The 25,337-nt window shown below is 45.5% G+C and overlaps 1 protein-coding gene across 3 annotated transcripts in view; it reads right to left on the bottom strand.

Annotated features, from left to right (window-relative positions):
• Positions 1-25,337, bottom strand: part of UBXN11 (UBX domain protein 11) — a 422,469-nt gene that overhangs the window by 241,580 nt on the left and 155,552 nt on the right. For all 3 annotated transcript variants that reach the window (XM_085647748.1, XM_085647749.1, XM_085647750.1), the window contains one exon: positions 1,410-1,530. In XM_085647748.1, coding sequence (XP_085503874.1) covers positions 1,410-1,530 — 121 coding nt within the window. The remainder of the gene's footprint in view (positions 1-1,409; positions 1,531-25,337) is intronic.

Here is a 25,337-nt window from a genome sequence, read left to right as displayed (position 1 = left end):
GGACTGTCATTGTACAGTATGACATGGACTGTCATTGTACAGTATGATGTTGTATGGCATGGTCTGTTAATGTATAGTATTGTAAGGGCTATCACTGTAAAGTATGGCATGGCTTGATATGTTATGGGCTGTCTTTTTATAGTATGGCATAGTATGGTAAGGTGCGGCATGCCATTCTATAATATGGTATGGTCTGCCATTGCAGGGTATGGCCTTTCATTGTATAGTATTGAATGATATTGTATGGATGTATATATGTATAGTTGTATATGCTCCTGGATCCCGCACATGGGCGGGGATAATTCAGTGCTTATGACTATTGATGAATATCCCCTGGAAGAGAATGGACTGTTACTGTATAGTATGGTATGGATTGGGCTGTCATTGTATAGTATGGCATAGTCTGTCATAGGATAGAACAGTATGGTATGGCCTATCACTGTATAGTATATATAGTATATATAGTATGATATATGGCTTGTCATCGTATAGCATGGTATGGCCTGTCATTATATTTTATAAAATGGCAGAGTATGGTCTGGTATTGCACAGAATGGCACTGTATGGCATGACCTGTCATTAAATAGTATGGTAAGCTATATCCTGTCATTAGTATAGTATGGTATGGTATGCTATGATCTGTCATTGCATAGTATGGTATGGTATGGCTTGTCATTGTATAGTATGCTACAGCAACTTGCATTCTGACTGGTTTGCAAATGGGAACGTAGTTTGTGAAGCGACATATCTACTAACAGGTAGCTTCACAAACTGTACATTCACAGGGGGTTGCAAAAAGGCCTTCCTCACTAATATTATTTGGGTAAGTCACAATTTTCCACCCCTATGACTTAGCTGAGAATGCAGGGATGGAGACCTTATTGGGACAGCAGATCTCCATCCTTTAATTTGCATTGCCAAGCGAGAACATCAAAAATGCCAGATGGAGAAGATTATCTTGTAGGAGGTCTTTGATAGATTTGAACAGGATACATCCGGACTCCTGGGCAATTTGCTCTTACTATCCAGGCTCAGCCAAAAGATGAGCTCCTGCTGGAAGACAATGACTCCTGAGACATAAATCCTCAATTTATTCTTAGTCTGCAGTGCCACATGAGGAAGTCTGCTAAGGGTTTGATTATTTATTTAAACATACTTTCTTTCCACATTTACCATGCCTCTGGGTTTTTCTTTGATTTTGTGTTTTTCGAATTGTGTTTGTTTGCGGTCGCTCAACAGTTAGAATGGACAACCTCACTTACCGTTGCCGCAGCAGTATCATCACGTTTCCTGCTGTCTTTGGTCCGCATTCACAGACCATGACGTGTAAGCTTATGAAGGTTCCAGGGACATGATGGGTGTCAGTAGACTAAAGGAGTAGATTCAAATGCATCTTTCTGGGCCCTTACCTGGCTTCCATAGACCCTGGAGCTGCCCTGCTTCGTGTTCAGTCATCTCATGTTCGCACACCTCTCCATCACTCTTCTCTTTATCTCCAATCCAAACCAGGCCATAGTCATTGAGGAAGCCCTGTGATGACAGAGAGGATGGTCAATGAATGAGCCAGACTTAGTTATCAGTCACTGTGGAAGACTTATTGTTACTGTTATTCTTGTCATTTATTATGCAATTGTTATGATATAATCATAGCAGGACAGTACGGCATCTACACCAAGTATGTCCAAACACTTTTAGGCAATGTTTCCTCTACTCTCAGATAAGCGTGGAAGCCTCATGAACGTTCGTCAGTTAAGATAAGCGTGAAAGCCTAATTAACTTTCACTAATTGTGGGGGTGCCACATACACACAGAGAGGAAGGTTTATGCACCAGGCCGACAAAGGGAGGTCAAAGATTAGTGTATGCTACTTTGATGGCAGGTATAAAAGATAGCAGTCTTACATTGACAAGAATCCATGAAGGTGTATCTGAATACTACCAAAGAGCAGGGTAGATAGCCCCTGAAGGCTCAGAAAAGGATCTTGTATATTGCATTTCTTAGAAATGAGATATGCAACAGGTTTGGCTTTGTGATGATGTTACTCTTTAGTGGAATTTGCATGTGTCTGGCCCAGGAAAGCCACTGGACACCAAAAATGCACATGCACTCACTGAGTGATGTACAACAGTGGGTACATAACATTAGTGCAGAGAAAGCAGATGAGGAAGGATATGCCAGCATTACAAGAAGAATTGCTAGCCGTGATCCATCATCCGGAGGGTTACAAGTGGAAAATGTGTTGCTTGAAAACTGTATTCCTTTTACTCTGTGTACATCTATCTTTTTCCTTTACCTTTAAATTAACCACTTCATCTCTCCCTCTGCACTCACCCAGGCTTACAATGGGGGGCAATGACCTTCCTTTGTGCTCCAACCATGGCATGCATACTCCCCAAACCTGCTTCCTTCACCTGTCACCATTTTTTGTTTCTTCACTAAGATCCATGTTCCTTTTCCTTTGTTCTGTGGGAGTGAATGTAATGCCTCCAACAACTTATCCAAGATTTCCTACTAGAAAACAGGGAACAAAACTTTTTTTTCTTCATTTTCTGGCCTCTCTGGCTTAATATAATCAATCCTTTCCTGAACAATGATTTATTTGATGCACTAAAGTAGGCCGGGCCTTCCCATGACAAACAAACAACTTTGATCCTGACAGCATCTGCTCTATCACTATTCTTCTCATACAGCCTGAAGAAGGTTGCATCATATAGATGAGATAGTTTAACCTGGAGCCTCATGACAAGGGAAGAGGGTGAGTTGTGTGCGAATATATAAAAGATACCAATGCTGGAATTACAGGCAATTGTTTTTTCTCCTGCTAAAGCAAATTAACTTCTGAATTAAGGATAACACTCTTACCTCAGACAAAAACTCTTATTTTCATATTGATAGTGGCTCCAAAGCACTTGAGCTAAGTTCCAAAATTAAGCTGGACTAGATATTGACTTTTGAAAGTTCACTAGAAGACCCACCCTGGTGAAAAAAAGTAATCACAGTATGAAAATCATTCAGCGCACTAGAGAACTGCCAGTATGATTAGCTCATCATCCACCTAAAGGTAGATAAAAATCCCTTGTCACCAGAGGTATGCTGGTATTACTTCCATGCGTTTGGAGAATGTTCTGCTGCAGAGTTCAAGGTGAAGTCAGCCCATATCTGCTCCAGGTAATTATTCTTACATACATTCACAAGCTTGAAATATGATTAACAAAGCAGTGCCAATAACCAGAGGTATGTGGGAATGAGATTCACCTTATGAGAAACGGTTTCCGAAGCACAGCCTGGCCTACTGCTAATTCATTCCTGAATTAGAAAACAATACAAAAGTGCTTTTGTGAAGTCATGTGTTGTCCTCCACATTGCTGCCCTACTCTCAGTGGCACGCCTGTGAAGCATTGTTGTGGCCACCATACTTTTCCTGGACTGGGCTCTTATGGTGAATTACTTAGGTCTGTTCATCATATTGCCCATTACTGAGATGCATGAGATAATCCAACTGGCCAGAGTCTGTTTAATTGAGGATCTAACTCTTACAACTGGACCACAAGTGACAAATAAGTGGTATGAACGAAGAAAATCCTTGGCTCCTTTTAGGTAAAATTGTAATCATCTCTTAACATCTAAAAACAAAAGAACACTTTTTACTCCATTAGTCTGCTGAAAAAAGGAAGTTGGCAATCATATTTTAATATTTTAAATGAACAGAAGTTGGCACTTTAAAACAATCCTTGGATTTGTGGCCAGTCATTATATCATCAAAGAACAACAGGTATGAACCCTTACAAGAAGGCTTCTGCAAGTCATTCATTCTCCTTGCTGACGTGATCACTAGTGATAAAGTAGTCCTCCACAATATGTGGTGTGCCGTTGTATTGTCTGTCCATAACATGCATGCTTTTTACCTTCAGAAGGGAAGCTTTTAAAGCAAGTCTGCCAGCTCTGGTCTCTGCTAAGTTGATGTGCAATGCCACTTCTTTCTCTTTCCTTACACCACTGATGTGCAGGCCTTGGAGATAAGCTCCCTATCCTAATACAGGAGGAGTCTGCTGATAGAAATATTTGTTGAGTATTAAAGAGTTTACTCTCTGAAGGTGTTCTCTCTTTTCATCCAGTATTCCAAGGACTCTTTCGTCTAATGAGTGACTGTGATGACATTGTGCCAGTGTCCATTCACTTGTTACCCACTGCATGTTCCATAGCTTTTAAGTTGTCCTCATCTTGAGACAACACTGGAATAAGAAGGATGCAATGCGAGGAGGAGCCTAGCGCTTGACCAAGATGGCCGCGTGAGCTTAGAGCTCCCGAGACCCTCGCGCCCTCCGTCGACTATCCTGTCTCTAATCCTGTCTGCATGCATGGCATCGTGTAGATGATTGGTCAGGGAGGCGATTGATGCTACCCGCGGTCGGATCGCCCACCGGGAACCGGACTTACGCCTGGCGGAAGATTGCGGCCTATCTCCCGGGGAAGCCAGGGGCTAGAGTTGGCTGGATGCCCGACTCCTAGTTGAACAACAACGGCCAGGCGAGGTGTGAACTGTCGGACGGAGGTCCCCGCTCTTTCACTTTCGATTTCGCTCCCTTTGTCAGCCCTGCTACTGGAGAGCTCTGGGTGGCTTTATTACCCCAGGGACGCTCTGCAGGCTACTCTGGCGGTCCACGGTAGAACTGATCACTCCTTATTCCTCTCCTTGAGAGGGACCCGTCTTAACTGAACCGACCTGCTTGGAGTCAACCATGTCGGGCAAAGCAGAAGGGGATCGGCTGAAGCCTAAGTCTACCAGGCGGGGATCCTATACCCAAGTCAACAGCATGGACCGATATGCTCTGCAGAAGGGATCACCGAGTGGATCGAGCCAGGTGCCGGATGCCCAGAAGGAGGACTCGCCTGTGGCCCCGGAGCTCTCCCTGCAGGATGTGATGGGCGCGCTCGAAGGGATGCAGACTTCGATTGGGAGACAGTTTGAGGCCCTGGCGCATAAGGTGGATGCCATTTTGGTGGATGTCAACCTGATCCGTGCGGACTTGGGCAAAACAAATGAACGGGTTAAGAACTTGGACCTCAAGACCACGGGCCTCACTGATGATGTTACGGAACTGCAGACCGAGGTTCGTAAGCTGAGGACCGAGAGTGATCTCGTCGCCCGCCGGCTGGAGGACTTTGAGAGCCGGGCCAGGCGCAACAATGTGCGCGTCATCGGGGTCCCGGAGTCCTCGGATGAGGCTTCGGTTGACCTGCTTGTTGAGGACTTGGTCCTTAATCATCTGAAGCCCAAGGGCCTTGGGAAGTTCTTTGCGGTGGAAAGGGCCCATAGAGTGCCGGGCGGGAGGCCCAAGGCGGGTGCCCCGCCGAGGCCGATCGTTGCCCGGCTCTTTCATTTTCGAGATCGGGACGCTATTCTGCAAGCATCGAGGGTGACGGGCCCGGTCCCCTTCCAGAACGCGTCGGTGAATTTCTATCCGGACTTCACCCAGCAGGTGCAGAGGCAGAGACAGGGCTTCCTGGGGGTGAAGCGGCGGCTCCGGGAAAGAGACCTGAAGTATGCCATGCTCTTCCCTGCCAGACTGCGGGTGGTGCACGACGATCGGACATTCTTTTTTGACTCTCCTGTTATGGCCGACGAATGGCTAGACGCTTTGCCCCGGCGACGGACGGGGGACGACACAGCCGAGGATGGAGACAGTGGCCGGGATGGGCAGGGCTGACATCTCGGAGCCGGTCTGACTTGATTTGACTATACTTGAAGACTTGCATAGAGTGCAGTAACTGTGGAGGGTTGCGGGAGGACGAGGGTTGCTCTTTTCCTCCCTTAGGGTACTTTTTGTAGACTTTTGGTTTTGTAGGGCGACAGGCACACTGCAAGTTGGGGGGGCTTTGTAAGCTGCAGCAGGGGTGCAGGGTGGGGGGAGTTTCAGGGATTTTGGGTTTGTTGTTGGGGGGTTTATTTCTGCAAGGCATGATGCTTATTTCCAGGGCTGTTCCATGGTGGCTCCTCGGGTGTGGGGTGGGCCTCTTTCCGTTTGAGGATGGGGGGTAGGGGCTTAAGTGTTATAAGCTGGAATGTTAATGGTTTGGGGGATCGCATTAAGCGGGGGATTGTTTTGCAATTTTTGAAACGATCAATGCCGGATGTTGCCCTGCTGCAGGAGACGCATCTTATAGGTAATACGTGCTATGCCCTGAATAGGAAGGGGTATAAATTCATTGCACATTCAGGATTCTCATCTGGGTCCAGGGGTGTGGGCATCCTAGTTAGAGCTTCGTTGCCATTTGAGGTGGACTCCACCATTGTTGATGATAGGGGGAGGTTTGTGGCGGTGGCGGGGCGGTGGGAAGGACGGACTTTGGTTTTAGTTTCGGTTTATGTCCCGCCGGCCCTACAGGCCTCCACGTTTGCAGATCTGGGTAGGGCCCTGCTGGATCTCCCGGGGGGAATGCTTGTGGTGGGAGGGGATTTCAACGCTGTTGGCTCCGGCCTGCTGGATAGATACCCGCCCAGAGACACAGGGGGGGCTCAGAAATGGCTTCCAGACTTCCTAGACACGCTTGGTCTGATAGACTGCTGGCGGCTCCGGCACCCCACACAGAGCCAATACACGTTCCACTCCGGGGCACATGGTAGCCTTTCCAGGATTGATTACCTGCTCACTCTGGCCGCGCATGCCTCGTTGGTATCCGAGGCGAGGCACATGGCGCGCGGTATATCTGACCACTCGCCAGTATGGATCCGGCTGGATCTAGGTCGGGAGGGAGGAGGAAGGGTGGCCCCTATCAACCCTTGGTATTTCCGAGACCCCAAGATGCGCAGCGCCCTGGTAAAGAAGGTAGAAAATTTTTTCAAGGACAATCAGGGAACCGTGGACTCGGCAGTGTCGCTGTGGGAAGCTTTTAAGACCGTGCTTCGGGGGGAAGCCCTCTCCCTAGTAGTGGCTGCCAAGAGGCGTAGGGATGGTGAGATTCTGCAGGTGGAGGAGGAGATCGCGGCTCTGGAGGGAGCGATGGAGGAGGAGGTTACAGAGTCCTCACTGCATGAGCTTTGTTTGAAGCAAACTGAGTATAAAGACCTGGTGACGAACGCCGCTAAGACCCTCAGTAGGGAACAGCAGGGCCGACTGTATGATGTTGGTGATAAGGCAGAGAAACTCCTGGCGTGGCTGGACAAAAAAGAATGGGTCAATAGAGTGGTGCCAGAGTTGACGGGAGAGAGGGGAGAGGCGATTGTGGAACCTGAGGGGATTGTAAAGAGTTTCTCGGACTATTTCTGTAAGGTTTATGCCTCTGCGTCGGATAGGCCGCCCGAGGACTCGTGTGACCTCCTCCGTGATATCGAGTTGCCCTGCCTCTCTGCTATAGATAGGGACGATCTAGATGGTGACATAACGGTCGACGAGGTGGCGGGGGCTATCCGCGCGTTAAACTCGGGTAAGGCCTCGGGACCGAACGGCTTGCCGATCGACCTGTACAAGCTGTTCCCGGATAGGGTCGCCCCTCACCTGCGCGCCATGTTTTTGGAGGCGCGGGGGGGTGGGGCCCTCCCGTTGGATCAGCGACTGGCGTCGATTGTGGTCATACACAAAGAGGGTAAACCCCGCGATAAGTGCGCCTCATATCGGCCTATTTCACTTCTTAACGCGGAGCCGAAAATTCTGGCTAAACTCCTGGCGACCCGTTTGATCAGGGTACTTGGCGACTTAGTCCACCCGGATCAATCCGGCTTCATCCCGCACCGAAACACAGCGTTGAATCTTAGGCGTCTTCATGGCGTAATCGCCAGGGCGGGCACGCTGCGTGAACCGGCTATTGTGGCGTCTCTTGATGCCACGATGGCCTTTGACACGGTGGAGTGGGCATACTTGTGGGCTGTGCTGGCCAAGTTCGGCTTTGGCCGCGGTTTTGTGAGCTGGGTGAGGTTGCTGTACGAGGGGCCGCTAGCTAGTGTTGTGGTGAATGGTCGGGCGTCGACTCCGTTTCAGCTTGGGAGGGGTACTCGGCAGGGTTGCCCCCTGTCGCCTCGGTTGTTCGCCCTCGCCCTTGAGCCGCTGGCTGCGTGGATACGTTGGCACCCGGATATACGGGGCCTTCGGTGGTCGCCTGAACACGAGGACCGTATTTCGCTCTATGCCGATGATATCCTGTTGTATCTTGCCTCACCTAAGAAGTCACTTATAGTGGTCTGTGACGTACTCACATCTTTTGGTAGGAACTCGGGTCTCGTCATCAATTGGAGCAAATCGTACTTGTATGTTCTTAGTGGCGAGGTTCCACCGATCCCTAGAACATGTTCGATACAGATCGCCCAGCAGGGTTTCGTGTATTTGGGGATCTTTATCTCCATGGACTCTGCTGTGCGCTATGAGAAGAATCTGCTCCCCCCCCTGGCACGCCTGAGGCGCGATGTTGAAGGTTGGCGGAGGCTGCCGCTCTCCCTCGTTGGGCGTGCGGCCCTGTTCAAAATGATGTCTCTTCCCCGCTTCCTCTACGCCTTACAGAATACCTTGGATTGGGTGCCGGCCAAATACTTTCGGGAGGTCGAAGGCCTCCAACGGACGTTGCTGTGGGATGGGCGGCCGCGAATTGCTATTGCAAAGCTGACGCTTCCATGGTACGACGGGGGCATTGCGCTCCCAGACATCCGTCGGTACTATTGGGCCACACAGCTGAGCGCGATCAATCATGGGCTTTATGGCCCTGCCCTCAGCCCTGGGTATGCCATGGACAGGTGGTTGCTGCGTGGTGGTAATTACTACAGGGCGTTGTACTCGCGATCCCTAGACTCGTCCCTCACGGGGCCCACCGGTGTGGCAGTGCGGGTGTGGAAGATGGCAACTGACTCGCTGGGCTGGAAGGATAGGCTCACCCTCGCTACCCCGTTGTTTGAATCGGAGAGATTGGGAAGGCTTTGGCATTCAAAAGGCTTTGATAAGTGGGACCTGATTGGCATCTCCAGGGTGGGTGATGTGCTGCATAAGGGGAAGGTGAAGTCCTTTGAGGAGTTGCAGACTGAGTATGAGCTGGGGCCCTCCGAGTATTTCAGGTATATTCAGATGCGCCACGCCCTCCGATCAGTCCTCGTGGAGGGTGAGAAGGTGCCTGAGTCCTCTCCCTTGGAGGACCGGGTCCTTGATGGCCATATGCCCGAGAGCACGATCTCGCTCATATATAAGAAACTGATAAACGTCCGGGCGGACATGCTTCTGGGGCTGAGGGACCAGTGGACTAGGGACGGCCTCGAGTTAGATGATGAGGATTGGCAGTCAGCTGTTTCTTCTCCTAAGGAGGTTGCGATCCCGTCGCGTCTGAGGCTGGTGCAGCTTAAAATACTGCACCGAGTGTATGTGACGGGGCCAAGGCTGGTCCACATGGGGTTCTCGGAGGACGGCCTGTGCAGGAGGGGGTGTGGCATGGTGGGTACTTTCCTGCACATCATTTGGGAGTGTGGTGTCATTGTGGAATTCTGGAGGGGAGTCCATGCAGTAATGGGGGAGGTGACAGGCATTGCTGTGCAGCCGGAGGCGCGGTGCTGTCTCCTGAATGTCTGGGGGCCCACTGACCTCGATGAGGCGCGGACCCAATGGGTGACCCTGGGTAACATGGTCGCTAAGAGGGATATCGCGCGATTGTGGGGCTCCTCTGGGCCCCCCACACTGACTGCGTGGAAAGAGAACATGGACTGGAGCATGTTTAGGGAGAAGACGGTCTATTGCTCTAGAGGCCGCCCCCGGAAGTGGCACGCCATCTGGGGGCGGTGGAATCAATACAGGGGGGGAATATGTCTTGCCCCTGATCTGGAACCGCCCGAGGAACAACTTTCCCCCTGACCTTCTTTCCAGCACAGTCTGGTTCATGAACGAGTTGGGCCTCTGCTGTCCCCCCTCTTCCTCCTTACACTATCTTGTAACTGGTAGATGAGTGGGGTCCGGCCTCCCCTGGGGGCTCTCACCATGGTTTTTAGTGTTCTTGCCTTGCTGGGGTTTGCTGTGTTTTTTTTTTTTTGTGTTTGTTTAAAATTGAACCTTTGCACTTCTCTTTGTACTGTACGGGGACGCATCACTGTTTCTGATTATCGATGCTGCCGAACCTCCGGGGTGTCGGCTGAATAGCTGTGTCCTGATTTTTAAATAAAGGTTTTTCAAAAAAAAAAAAAAAAAAAAAAAAAAGAAGGATGCAATGAGGTACTCCCTAAAAAAGGCCTTGAGCTTTCTTATGGCTGGGCTTGCCTTACATTGGAAATGCACTGCCAGGCGTGTCAACTTGTGTCTTATTTCCATCATCCGGAACACTTTTTTTTGTGTGGACTGAATTCTTGCATCTAGAAAGATGATGTCCACTGATTGGCAAAGCACATATTTCCTGACACTGATGGCCAGCCCTAGGCTTGTTAATACTTGATAGTTTTGTTGGCCTTCGGAAATGTATCTGTTCTGGTCAGCCTATCGTCTTGGTATAGATAGACTGTACATCCTTTCCACTGAAGAAAGGCCGCTATTGGAGCGATACACTTTGTAAAATTTTGTGGTGCTGACTTTTGGTCACAAGGAAGTGCCTTGAACTGGAAATGATGACTTGCTAACATGAAACTTCGACACTTTCTGTGACTCAAGAATTGGGAGGTTGATGTATATGTCTTCTAAATTCAAGGAAGCTAAATTATCTCCATTTATGAATGTAAGTGTTTCTTGGAGAGTAATCTTTCAGAAACTTACTGTTTGAGATATTTCTTCAAGAGCCATAGGTCGTGTATGGGCTGCCAATCTTCAGATTTTTTTAGTATCAGAAAGAATTCTGAATAGAAACATTGACCTTTCTGAGAGGCCAGTACATCCCCTATACTTCAGGTTCTTGTGCCTTTCCGTTTTGGTGGAATAGTAAGAGGCTTCTTTAACAACTCTAAGGCAAGATCATTCTCAGTGTTACTCACAACCCATCTGTCCACAGTTATGTCCTACCAATCCTTAAAAAGTGAGTTATCCCACACAAGCTGGGTCAGGCAAGGAGCAGAGAGTCCAAGGAAGTCAGGCTCAACTTACTTCAGTGGCATCCCCGTAATGTACAACAGGGGAGGGGCAGACGCAGACACCCATACGCAAAACTATTCATACGTACAAACACACAATCACCTCCAAAAAATGCTAAACTTACCAGGCCGCTGCGTTCATCTCGGATGGCAGGAGGGAAGCCTCTGTTGTTTCCTGTAGACTTCAGGTAAGGAACGAATGAAAGGAAGGTAGGACCTTCCTCACCTCGTCAAAGTGGGACGGGGTCAGTGAGAATTGCGACCCCACTCCACTCTTTGACGAACGTCACTGATAGGCACTTGGCTCTGAGCACTTCAAGGCTTAAAACTGAAGCTCCCAGGTCCGAGTCTATGTGATGCTTTCCCTCACCATGGAGGTCGGGGAGGGGGGAGTCACTGAAGACTTTGCCGGGCTAAGGGAGTCATGCCTACCAAGCTGTGAAAAATTAAGCTTGGCAAATTTCGGTTCAAGCAGCCAGGTGCCTGAGCATTTAGCGTATGTACAGTGCCTGGCTGCCTGACCCCAACATGAAGAGTGTCTGTCAGGTTGACCTTTGTTCAGCCTGACAGACGATCTCCCTGCATTGCAAAAAGGTGGCGGTGTAGGGCCCCTCCGCCTTTATCGACGGCCTGTGGCTGACTTCTTTTTCTTGAACTGCGAAGGCTGGTTTCCTTTTCATCTTTGTCCTTGCTTATTCGAGTGGCCTTTCTGTTGTTACGTTACGTTACGTTAAAATTATTTGTAACGCGCACTATCACCATCGGTTTCTTGGCGCTCATTGACAGGTAACGTGATCCAGGATGAGAGGGTTAGTCATATGCGGATTGAAAAAGCAGGGTTTTTAAAAGTCTGCGGAAACAGTCGTACTTTGGGCAGAGACGGAGTGAAGGTGGCAGGGAGTTCCAGGTGGAGGGGGCCTGGACAGAAAAGCTCAAGCCACCGTGCTTTTTTCTTTTGAATTTGGGGACCTCAAGGAGATTAAATGATGCTGAGCGAAGAACTCTAGAAGGGATGTGACGGGTCAAGCCCGAAGAGATGAACGCGGGGGCTGCATCCGAGAGGGCCTTGAAGGTAGAACATGCCAGTTTGAAAGTGCAACGTTTTGAAATAGGGAGCCAATGCAGACTACGGAGGAGGGGAGTGACGTGCTGATGTTTGGGCTGGCGGAAAATCAGGCGGGCAGCTTGATTCTGCACCAGCTGTAGTCGGTGAAGGTGGCATGCAGGAATTCCCGCGTACAGCATGTTGGCATAGTCGAGCCTGGAGGTGATGAGTGCAATGACAACTTGGGTCAGGGCTTCTTTGGTGAGAAACCTGCTGATCTTGCGGATCCGCCTGAGGTGAAAGAAGCAGGCTGAGGTGACCGCGTTGATTTGCGGTCTCATCGAAAGATCTTCAGAAATGATCACCCCCAGGCTTTTGACTGAGCTCACAAGAGTGGGTGCTGTCCCCAGAGATGTTGGCAGGAAGGTGGAATTCCATGGGTGATTGGGGCCTCCTACCAGGACGAGCTCAGTTTTGGTAGGGTTCAGCTTTAAGTGGCTGTGGTACATCCACTCCGCAATGGTCAGCATGGTGGGCTGGAAGTTAAGACGGGAGGAAGGAAGGGAGTCTATGGGAAAAATTAACTGGAGGTCGTCCGCGTAGTTAAAAATTGTGACCGGGGAGTTGCGGAGGGAGGCTAAGAGGGGTTGGAGATACAAATTAAAAAGAAGAGGGGATAGTGCAGAGCCCTGTGGGACGCCGCAGGGAAGGGATGTGTAGGGTGCGGAAAAAGTGAAAAGATGGACGGACTGTGATCGCTGGTGAAGGAAAGATCTGAGCCAGTCAAGGGCCACTCCCTGAATGCCGGCATTGTGGACACGGTCGATCAAGATGGTGTGATCGACCGTGTCGAATGCCGCCGAGAGATCTAATAGGACAAGGGCCTGGGAGGTGTTATTGTCAGCGCCCTTCCTGAGGGTGTCCATGACTGCTACTATGACCGCCTCGGTGGAGTGGAGGGGTCTAAATCCCGCTTGTTGAGGGTCCAAGAAGGAGGATTTCTCTATGAAAGAGCTCAGGCAGCGGGTGACGTAGGTCTCCAGAATCTTTCCTAGGTAGGGGAGGAGGGAAATGGGTCTGTAGTTGCTGAGTATTGTGGGATCTGCGTTGGGTTTCTTTAGGATAGGTAAGACGGCAGCTTGCTTGAAGGAAAGAGGGACCTCCCCAGTAGCAAGAGAGTTGTTAAGTAGTGCTAGGGGGGGGCCTGGACATGCGAAAAAGGCTTCTCTCAGGATCTGCGGGGGGCAGCAATCATTGGGGGATCCCGAACTGACTTTGTGAAGGAGTGAGGCGAATTCTTGTAAAGAGATAGGTGGGAACTCCGACAAGGTGCTGGTATTTCTAGGGGGAAGAGGAGGGGGAGTAGGAGATGCCGGGGTCGGGATGTTGTTTTTTATTGTTGTAATTTTCTCTATGAAGTAGGAGTTTAGCGAGTCACAGAGGGTTTGGGTCGGCTGGGGTTGGGGGGTGACCCTATCCGGCAAGGAGAGCTCATTTACAATTGAAAAAATATCTTTCGTTTTGTTGTTTGAGTCCAGGATTCTTTGTGAGAAATATGCCGTCTTAGCTGCCAGGATCGATTGTTTATAAGATTTTAAAGCCTCAGTGTAAACAAGTTTAAGCTGTGGGTAATAGTGGCGATGCCAGCGGCGTTCAGCTTGCCGCAGGGCAAGTTTGTCCGCTTTGAGTTGGTCCGTAAACCACCGTTGTGCGTCGTGGGGGCGCTTAGCTTTGATCTTTTTTAAAGGGGCAACTTTGTCACTAGCCTGACGTATCCATTCATCAAGTTTGTCAACCTGATCCTCTAGTGAGGTCAAAGACGTGGGTGCAGTAGAAGCCAGTGAGTCGTGAAATTCAGGCAGATTGGCTCTTTTCCAGTTGCGAGCCATAAGATTCTTAATACACGGTTGTTTAATATAAATTGCCTGTGAACTAAAACTACCATATTACCTATAGTGACGAAAAGAGTATGACTGGTGTTGTACCTTTGATTCTGTTTCTAGCACCTACTGTATTGAAAGGACAGCCATTTCAGAAGCAAGTCCAATGATCGCGTAGTCTCTGTCAGTTTTAACTGAATGCAGGATGTCATGTACTTGCTACTCAAAAACATTTTGCCAATCAAAAGCAATGGCCATAATTGACGATTGTAATTTAGGTCTGAAATAAGTACTTTTAAGTCATCCATACCTTGTCATTACCGTGACATTTCCCATCGGTTTAAACTCACTGCTAGATGAATCCATGGGGGCGTAGATTGAAGCAGAGGAAGCAGCTTTCTCTTCCTTCAGGATGGCTCTAGCCTGCAGCTGCCTTCCTTCCTCAGGGGGGTTTTCAAAGAAATTCCGTTTCACAACTGTCGATCGTATCTACGTACAACTGTGGATGTGCATTTTGACTGTTTTTGCTACTAGTACCTTAACCTTGTGAAACTGACCTTAAGCAGTATTGTGAGAGTATTTCATGGGGCTCTCACTTCCCTTCTACATTTCATCTTAAAAAGAGCTTGGTCTTACGTCTGATCATTAGACACAAGGTCAGATGTCTTGGAAGGTGGCTTCTTTCAAGTAGGTAAAAGATCTAACTTCCACTCTTCACTCCTTAAGTTGAAGCCTCCATTCTCTCTTCATACATGGCTTATTACAAGTGCAGTTCTCAGTCTTTCTCTGTGCCTGAGCTGGAAATGTGGTACATATGTTTCATTTCTTTGCGATATGTCCCGGCTGGAGATAGTGAAGGCATTTAATATATGGGTCATTCATGTAGATTTTCTGTTTCCCAATTTTCAGATCTTGAATAAGGGCTTGACAAAAGTCTAAAAAGAACTGGAGTAAAAAGTCTACATTTCCCACAGAAAAAGGCTGGAAAATAAAGCCCTATCCTTCAGAATACCACAGAATAGCATTTTAGGAAGAAACAAATCAAATGAATGTGGAAAGTACTAATGTCGAATAAATTTGAGGCACAGCTCTGAAGGATCCCTAACTATTAAATGTGTGGTAGGAAATCTGGCAATTGGAAGTCATGGCCCGTCTCCAGATTCCCGAAGTTTGGGTCAGATAAAGAGGTTGAATGATTACATGTAGTCCATGGCTGATTTCAATGTTATTGCCTGTCTGTATACACTGCTTTGTTAACATTAACAGTGTGGTGACAAGGAATAATTCAAGCATGTGAATCTATGAACTATTAAATGTTGGAAAACTAATTTTAGCCTTCCGAAAAACAGAACAATATGCCAGAAAGAAAGTAACTAATTTTAAAAAGCAGTGGATGCATTTGCATTCAATTTTTGGAACTTAATCATTGCCTTCGCTGGAAATAAAGAGTTTCAGAAAGAGAGAGTATGACAGTTGGTTGAATGTGCTCCTTCCCTACCCTTCAGAAGAGGAAAAGCTAACAAAGCAGAGGGCTAGATATGGTATTGAGAGTTAATAAAAGACACAGTTCAATCAATTATTAGAACAGCACATTTGTATTACTTTTATTTTTCAGCTGAAAGGTCATTTAAATATGGATTCAATACTTTTCGAACAAAAGTATTCAAAGAAAGTGCTTTCCAAACAATTACTTTCACATGTTCCCACAATCCCTAGCAGCAATCAGCAAAAAATGCACCAGTTTATGACAGGCTCTTGGTTAGAACTAAGGGTCTCTGCTCAAACCTGTTGCAGTCTCCATTTCCAGAAACATTATAAAGCTGCACCCATCTGGGGGTAGGCTTCCTGCTCTTTTCACATTAAAAAGAGAACAACTAATTGACCTATGGTTGCAGGAATTCTCAAAGGTGTTTCACCGCCTGTTTCAACATTTACCAAATACCAGGCCAATCAAGCACACTCATAGTCGCGTATTCTATAATAAAGAGCACTCCATCTTCTCCAATACGCACTGTGATAGGAGGGAAGAAGAGGAGAGATAGAGCATGCATGGTTTACATCAGTCAGCTGGAATTCTTGGGTGAATGCTGCAAAATCCTCCTACGTTCTCTACTGCATACAGAAGTCAAGACAGAGAGTTCTGCAGGAAAGGGTTCTATATTCTCATCCCTCATACAAGCTTTTATTGCAACAATAGAGTTTACAATGCTTTAGTGTGTGCAGTCGAGGAACTGGTGAGGGACACAAGCAGGAGGTATCAGCATGGACTGGACTAAAGTCATTCAACATAAAATCTTCTGTTGTACAATAATAATTATATTGCTTTAGAGTATAGAGCCATACTGGCAGGTGATAGATATTTTTATTGGCTGTCTTTCCTCTTCGATGTAAGTGGGATTGGTTTAGGAGGGCTGATTTGTGGCTGCCAGAATGCAAAGGTTTCGCCTAAGGCTTTTCTTGATTTCGGTTTGTAGTAATAGGAATGTAACATGGGTCGATTCTGGGCCAGGTAAACTATCTCCAGACCAGTCTGATTATAGGCAGCTGAGACAGTGGTTATATCTGTACAACCGAGATGGTAATTAATCCATGGTTTGCACTGAGCCATGGTCGTGCACTATTTTAGCAGACAAAAAAGGAGATTCAAACTTCAAGGCAGGCTGATGGGTTAAAGTTAGTTTATCAGCCATATGTGGACATGCATCCACTCCAAGTCCAAGTTATGGTTATTTAGGATAATTTTACCATCATATAAATCCTCTTGTAGTTCATCTGCCACAGCCACTACCTGCCTACAGATACACAATTCTCCACCACCATCAAGATAGTTTTGAGGTTCTTTATAACAGAGGGCCTGATCTAGAACTTGGTGGAGGGGAATACTCCATCACAAACGTGACGGATATCCCATCCGTCGAATTACGATCACTTTATATCCTATGGAGATAGTAATACAGTGGATGGGATATCCGTCACTTTTGTGATGGAGTATTCCATCCGCTGAGATCTAAATAAGGCCCGGGGATAAGAAGGTACCTGGTGGGCATGGGACAGCTCATAGACTCACATTAACATGAATGAGCACGTTAGGAAATCATCCACCAAATCGTTCAATCAACTTTATTCTTTCATCTTACAGGTGTAAACCATACAATATACAACACAAACACATAAATAAAAACATATACAAAGAATGAATATCATGAAAGCCCCCCAGTGAGTCATCTTGAGTGTGTAGCTTAAAGTGCAATGCCATAAAATTATGTTTCTTTGATTAAAATTGGAAAGCTAGCCCTAAAATTCCCTAATTTAAGTAAAAAGTATCTTAAGTAATTTAAATAATCAATGCGCAAAATGAACATAATAATATAGTGCAAATGCTTCCCAATGCCTGCAATAGTACAAATGATCTAATAACGTTCTTACTGCATGAACTGCCAAATAGAAGGACACTAAGCTTGGCCTAAGAATAATTAGGAAAACTGATAGAAATTCACATCTCAAGAATGCGTATCAGTTAAGAACATATTTAATCAATCATTCATAAACTTTATTCGATTTGACGAGCAAATCATAAAAGCACATAAATGACAATACATTCAATAAAAATATTTCATGGAGTAAAAGAACATAATTTAGATACAATATTCAAGATTGTTAAAAGCTACAAATCCTGTAAAACCATGAGAAATAAAAACAAATAAGTTAAGAAGCATAATGGCAACTCAATAAGATTGTTCAAATGTATAATTCTTGGCAAATCTGTCATAACCTCAACCGAATCCCATTTCCATCCTGCGAGAAAGATAAAGTGCATATGCAAAAAGAAGAAAAGAAAAAACGCTATAGTATGCGCTATTAAAATGGAAAATAAAAACTGCATGGCTTACTTCCTACAGCTTGTGCAAATAACTCATAAAGTGCTACAACTGGGTACTATTGAAGTGGGCTGTAGGCATAAACCCACCAATTTCGAAGGAGTGGAATTAGGTTAATGCCAAACACAACCTCCATGTTCCACGAGTGATACTGTGAAAATAACTCATAAAGTCCTTGAACTAGGTGCTACTTCAAATGTGATGTGGACATAGTACCACCCAAATCTAAAAAGTGAAGGTAGGTTAATGCCAGGCACAGCCTCCCAATCCATGTTCCATAAATGATAACGCCTAGCAGGGTTTTCTGCACCACATTTAATAAGTGGTGACGGAACGCTGTACTAAGAGGACCTTATTAAATATCTAATGCTGCCGATGAAAAAATTGGTAATGAATATTAGAACATTGTAATGTTGGCCACTCCTTTTAAAACAATGGCTACTAATGGCCGGTAGGAGCCCGGAGCTCCAATTTTCCAATGTTTGTTCACAGCGGTTGCTGTGAACAAAGGCCTCACAGAGCCCGAGGGGATTTCAAACCCCCTTGGTCTCCGTGAGGCCTTTGTTTTACAAAATAGAACATTCTGTCCTCTAGGGGTGGAATATTCTAATAGCCTTAGAGCCCTCCGTATCGGGCTCTACCGACCATTAACGGCCTGCTCCATTGTTAAAGGAGTAGGAGTTTACTGGCTGCTAGAGCCCGATACGGAGGGCTCTAAGTCTATAGTATGTTTCAAATTATTGAAGAAGAGGCCTTGTGGCCTTCCTAGTGGCATAAATATATGAGGCTATATAGTTGAAAATAAATTCATTGTTGGTACACAGGAAAAAGGTAATTGCATACTTGCAATGTCTAATATTGTTACTGTTAAAAAGAGGGCACAGATATCGCCTCCTAGCTTGCAGCGAGATTGTACAGAGTAACAAAGTGTGTACGAGATTTTTTGCCCCCTAGCTCACAACTACAGACTACTTTTCTCCTAGGTGCAATAGCAGCTGATACTGATTGTGGGTGGTGGGGCGAGGAGGGGGGGGGGGGGGAGACAAAAAGAAAATGGACTTACCTGGGTGCTGCCGCCTTCTGGCGCAGCAGCAGGAAGCACACAGCCTCCCAGAATCCCCTGTCCAATCACAATGTTGCCTTGCAGCAGCGTTGTGATTGCTCTGAGCGCCATGGTTCGGTGCGCAGACAGAAGCTTTGAAGCTGGGCATGTTCATCACCAGGCTGTTTAATGCAGCCTGGTGGGGATGATGCAAAGTGTGCATGACAGTTTGGCCGGCCCAAGAGGGCTGGCCAAGCAGTCATGCGCACTTAGGAAGTGTGCTTAACCATCCTTCCCCTGCACTGGCCAGCCCAGTCCCACCAGCCCACCCGGCACCCAAGCAGGAAGGAAAACAAAAATATAATAACGTTAGTTATTATCATTTTCATTTTCCTTTTTACACTGCTCGCAGAGCAGTAGGGCGACACTCCTCCACCTTAGCAGAGGAGCTGTCGCTGCCTAGGTGCATCTCACCAATTGCTAGTATATGACCTTACCATGAATGTGCCTAACCTGAACCTTCTATACAATGACATTTTAATTTCTGCAAATAACTGGTCCAAATAATGTTTGTAAGCAGGAAAGGTAGAAAAGCCTTGAAACTAGTCACAAATTTGCACTCAAGTGTGCAATGTTATATTGCCAAAACTTCTCTTTTACTAACTGCACACTCATTAGGGACATAGACTAAGGGTTGGACCAGAACTCAGGGCAGCCTAACAATTTCAAGGGGACAGCATTACAATTATACCAAGATAATTTAAGTGGCTCAATACCTGACCAAAGCTCGCACAAAATTTTAAAGTAGCTGATCAGTTCAGGCTTTGTCCAGATTTGAATCCAATCCAAAATTGGTCTGAGTGCAAAATGCTGATCTGAACAATCAATCCCCAGCTCCAACCTGACAGCATGCATGTGAGCCCCCAGTTCAAGATACCTCAGTTCTCACCAGGTCAACAGCATTCTTATACCCCCGCAACTCGTCCCAATAGATGCCTGCTGCTATGGCCTTTGCTGGATATGTCTCAAGAGCAGGGGCAACTCAGATGCAGTCACAGTTATTTGACAATTTTAGGACTGCATTGGCATACTGACTCAGGGTGACTTCATGTTTTAGTAACTGAGAAGCCCAAGACACTTTTGTATCAAATCTGATCACTAAGTAGTCATAGTGATTCACACGAACCAAAGGCTTTCCATGGATTTTAAATCTGTTCCTTGGGTTGCGTCTGCATTTTAGGATCATATATTTGGTTTAAATGCGTTTATCATAAGATTCTTCATTAAGCAATAATCCTCAAAACCTCTGAGAAGTTTATGCATTGCAAGGTCAGTGCAAGACAAGAGAACCTCATCATCACAAACAATAAGAGGTTTTTGGCCACCACAAGCCGGTACATCTAAGGTTCAAGGCAAGCAGGAATGTATCTACATTGTTAATGAAGATGGTAAATAAGGCTAGGGCAAAGACACAACTGTGCCTCTCACTAACCTATATTGCAAAATTTGAAGGTGTTTCTCCTCTTGAACCCCATCTGACAGATGACAAGTTCTCCTGACAGAGGAGTATAACTGCCAACACAAGTTTCTGGGAAAAGACCCAACATTCTGCAGCAGCAATGGTCTGGCAACAGCATCAAATGCTTTTTAAAATGTCGATGGATGTATGTCATGCGCAACAATGGATTGTTTGGTATCTAGATTTCAGGCCTATGTGGTAAAAGGTCATTGCTTGATCAATTGTGCCTTGTCCTTTTAGAAAGCCTGCTTGCAGTGGTGAAATAATTTCATTGTCCTTGCACCAGTCTTCCATACAGGTAAGCAGCAGCTTAGCACAGATATTTCCAGCTTCAACAATCAAAGAAATTTGGTCCGTAGTTGGCAGGGTCTTATGCGACCCTTTTTTGTGTAGTGGAATAAAATGTACTGCTCTCCAGGACACAGAAACCTCCTCTTGCAGCCAGACTGCATTGTAGATAGTAGTTAAAATAGGCACCCAGACTGATAAATCAGATCGGAAAGTGTCAGTCGATACTCTGTCTGGGCCAGGGGCCTTATGATGATTTTGACTAAGAATGGCCACACGGACCTCACTTTCTGTGAACTCGGTACAGTGTTCCATGTTAACTGATGTTATAGTGAGAGGATTAATTGGGCTACTACACCGCATTGTTTTCTTGAGGACTGGATGAGGATCTGGTAAGGAGATTGAAGCATTCAAACAGGCTGAGTTATAGTCTCGAAAATAATTATACTAGGCAGTAGATGGGATACACTTGTCTAGATTTCTGGCACAACATTTGGAGCTGAATCTAACCAACTCCAGAATCCTTTAGTGTTCCTGTCCCTTAATCAATCCTTGAGGGCCTACCAAGCTTTATGTGAAGACTACTTTTCTTATATTTGATAAGGTGCTTATACTCCTGGATTAGTATTTTAGGCGTCATTTTCATCCGATATGGTGATCTTGCATTTTAGAATGATTGCTAATGATTTTTTTAGCTTTCGGCATTTCCAATCGAACCAGTCAATTTTCAATTTGATAACATTTTCCATGAGGCTTCAAGATTAAATCGATTGAGGGGCACCTAGCTTACACTTTATCTTCATCAGATTTTCAGGCTGTGGAATTAGCTCTTTGTGGTGAGTATCTTTTGTTTCTAAAAATGTGTTGCAATCAAGATACTCAAGTATGATATTAGCACAGTGCCGGGCAACAGTTTTCCTGTTGGTTGTAACATACAAATTTTGATAGGTCAGATCTTGAGAGGCCTTTCTCTTATCTGAAACTCGGTAAGGAAGTCTAAGATAGTCAAACAGGGGGTCATGGTCTCTTTCGATCTGGACTAGAAAGTCATCAACCAACTGCCATGATTACAGATTTATGAGAATGTAGTCAATGAGGCTCTCTCGATTCCCAGAGCAAAATGTACATTGAGAAGGCGTCAGAGAGCATACACTCATTGAGGGGGTGTAGATCATTACTTAATATAAAAGCAGTTAATTAAGTAACTTGCTTTGATTTCCGTAGAGTTTGGAAGACAGCGTATGGTATAACAGTTGCTGTTTCTTCTTTGAACACCTCTAGGTCTACCAACGATACATCAGGCTTAGTGTTAAAATCTCCACACACCAACGTGATGTGAGGTTTGACTATACACAATGTAGCCTGCCGTTGCACCGGTAAGTCAGGGCAAAGTGCACTAATACACTTACCTACTCCTATAGGTGTACATGAAATTCTGTTGGATTTCCAGGTAACAGATAGACATTGATCATATCTAAGCTCCACGTTTTTCAAGTTATCTGCAGCAACTGAATATGGTCACTGACTTTAGAATGATCCTGGCTTACTTGACCAAGGTCTGGTGAGACTCAAATCATTAAGCCTCCTTTTGGTTTACCTATACTTTCCTTCATACCTATGCTAAGAGGAAAATCCATTTAAATCAATCTCGTCAAAAGCCCATGTCTCTTGGAAGCAGCAGATAGAGTTGGATTTGACATACGCAGTCCAGTCTTTATCCTCAAGTTTAGATTTCAAACCTACTATATTCCAACTTGAATGTTTCTTCTGGACATGGGGCAAGAGGACGGGAAGTGGGTCCTATGGAAGATGATTTGGAGGCATAGGTAAATGTGACAAGGGTAATACTGGTGTCCGAAGCCAGATGTATGTTTTTATTGCCGGCATATAAGGGATTGCTAATATTGATACTTGGTGTAACTTCAATAGGAAGTTGTTCGCTCCTTAACATGGATGAATGTATTTTTATTTTTGGGTTTTGTAAATTATTTCTGAAGTTGCTGCTGGTAGGGCCTCGAGCCGCCATGAGCACAGTAATTGGTTGATACGGCACTCAAAGCTGAGCAATATATGGGTAATTATAAGACTCAAAGGTGGAGGGATAAGGTTCAGGTCTTCCTTCAGATATAAGAATTCCCAACTTGAATAAAATCTACCCCCTCCTTTGATAAAATTGCTTCAACTATAGTCTTATTTGACCACCAGGTTTTAGTGGTTTCACTTTTATCGTTAGCAGTTGACGGAATGAAGACGATCTGGGATAGGTCACAGGAGGACACTTTGTCAAGGCCAGGTAATCATTTTATTACCCTGAACAAATTAGTTCTAATATCGTTCTGCCCTCTGGAAAGATAAGTCGGAAAGAACAGAATGATATGTTGAGTTCTATCAATAGATGCTCGCTTAGGCCATTGTGGCCAGACAAAGTCATTTGTGTTCCCTATTCCATCATTACTTGACTGATCTCCTCTCTAAATTTAATTTTAAGTCTTAATTGAGCTTCATGTATATAGGTGGTTGTGTTATGTGAAGGCTTCTGCTTGTACATTTTCCCAGGATGAGCTCGTCTAGTCTGGGGCAAATAAATGTTTCTAGAACTCTAATACACCTCAGAATTAACCACCTTTCTGGGCTAAAGTGATGGGAACCCACAAGGCTGATAAGGGGCAAGCAGGATTGGGAATATTGCCCACATGGCACTTAGAGGTCAAGCTGCTTAATAGGGCATTGGTAACAACTTGTTCTGTCTCCGTAACAAGGGTATAGTGTCTCATGTCTCTAGAGGCAGTTCGAGCATCAAAGGATGACACAGCTCATTAGCAGTCGTCATAGGGTTGACAGTAATAAATTGCTATGTTTTCTCAAATACTATATTGGCTGGTTCTTGCTGACCAAATTTCAATGAAATCATTGGAGAGTGCAATATAGTTGTTGGAGGAGAACAAACTGTCTTTAAGGGCGATCGAAGGCCTGTTGGAAATTCTTTTATGTGAGTTTGCACCCGGTATGTGGAGGAGCCCTTCAAGGCCAGTATTGCGGTTGTACCCCTTTTAATCACTATTGCTGGAGATGATAACAGTTGTGCATTTGGTGAATGCTCAATTGTGCCATCCACCCCCATTTAAAAAGTTGCGAGACTCCATCATTCACTTGATTGCAATAATTTTAAATGGTATCCGATTTCATGTGCTTCTTATTTTGGGGTTTTCTAAAGACTTCAAACAATCGTTGTCTGTGAACCTTTCTCCTTTTCGGAAGTTTTATTGACCAGCAAATGGGCTTAAGTGATTTACAGTTAGAGATTGAGTCACTTGAGGTATAGTCAGAAATGCCTTGCGGGACAAATGTCAATGCTTTTTGATCTAATGCAGGGGGTTTAACTGACATGTTCACTGATAACTGACACTTTCCTAAGTCAGTTCCAGTTCTGGGGCACAAGGGGCCTTGATTTCCAGGCTCTCCTTTGTTGAGATTCTTTTAACAATCTATCAGAATAGAATTAATTTCTTTGGAGACCTATGAGACAATCAAAGAACAATTTCCTATCTCACTTGAAAAAGGATTATGCTTGAGTGATTCCTTTACCGCTTCCTCCATAGCACGCATTCACGAGTCAATAGTTAGAATATTTAAGGACATTTCACACAGGACTTCATCTAGTTTCAAAGACTGAGAGGTGTAAGTATTTCCAAAGGTCCAAAGTGTTACACATAGTGAACATAATGGCAAGAAGTGGTTGCGCTAGTGGAGAGTCCAGCAGAGGATGCATAGCCTTATACACTTCTGGGGGCCAAGGCGTTAAGCATTTTGAAGTAGTGACTTGAAGGTACTATTTACGCAATCATAAACAAAATATGATAAGTGTCTACTAAGCTAATAACCTCATCATCCAGCTCGAAAGAGTTGTGACCCTCCCCACTGGTTATGTTGTTGATAGACCTAGATTGGGATTCATCGCAATTAAGTAGAGACAGACTTTTCCTTCTGGACATACCATGACAGCTATTGTTAATAGGGAAGTAGGCAAAATATTGGCTTCATTGTCTTGCTCCTTGTGAATTGCTACAGTAGTTATTAGCTGGCTGTTAGTCATTTGGTTTCAAACAAGAGAAATCTGACATTATTTGCCTTTATATGTAGTAGAAACTTCTTCATAACAGGTTACGCTGGTAAAATAAATTTGGGGCTTATTAAAGTCAATGACAGGGGTGCCCAAGTCTGCAGCTTTCTCGAATATGCCTTGAATGTGGTTGGTGCCTGCTGATGCGCCTGATCTATTGAACAGATGGTTTCCAGCATATTGCGAGCAGGAGTGCAAGGCAGAGACACCAACAGACTGGGTCGGAAACTACTACGTGCAAAGTAATTGATGATTCTATTGGCCGATATCTGAAGAGGTATTGAATTAGTTCTCGGTCGTTGCTGAACAAGAAATGACTGCCTGGGGCCATGGCTCTTGGGAGAGAGTTGCAACTCAACTTTCTCAGTCTCATCTAGCTCATTATCAAAGGATTAAAGAAGCACATATAGATGCACTAGGCATGTGACATGATGATGTTAAATTTAGCCTGTTACCACTGGGTAGTTTTCTGGGTACTATTTTTTCAATCACACACTCAGATAGAGACCTATTGGTCACATGAGCATTGGAGCTACTGTCAAGTGGCC

The sequence above is a fragment of the Triturus cristatus genome, chromosome 3_2 (assembly GCF_964204655.1).
Source record: "Triturus cristatus chromosome 3_2, aTriCri1.1, whole genome shotgun sequence".
Lineage (NCBI taxonomy): Eukaryota > Metazoa > Chordata > Amphibia > Caudata > Salamandridae > Triturus > Triturus cristatus.
Note: the sequence above shows the minus strand (reverse complement) of the source record. Positions and strands in the feature narration are given on the sequence as shown.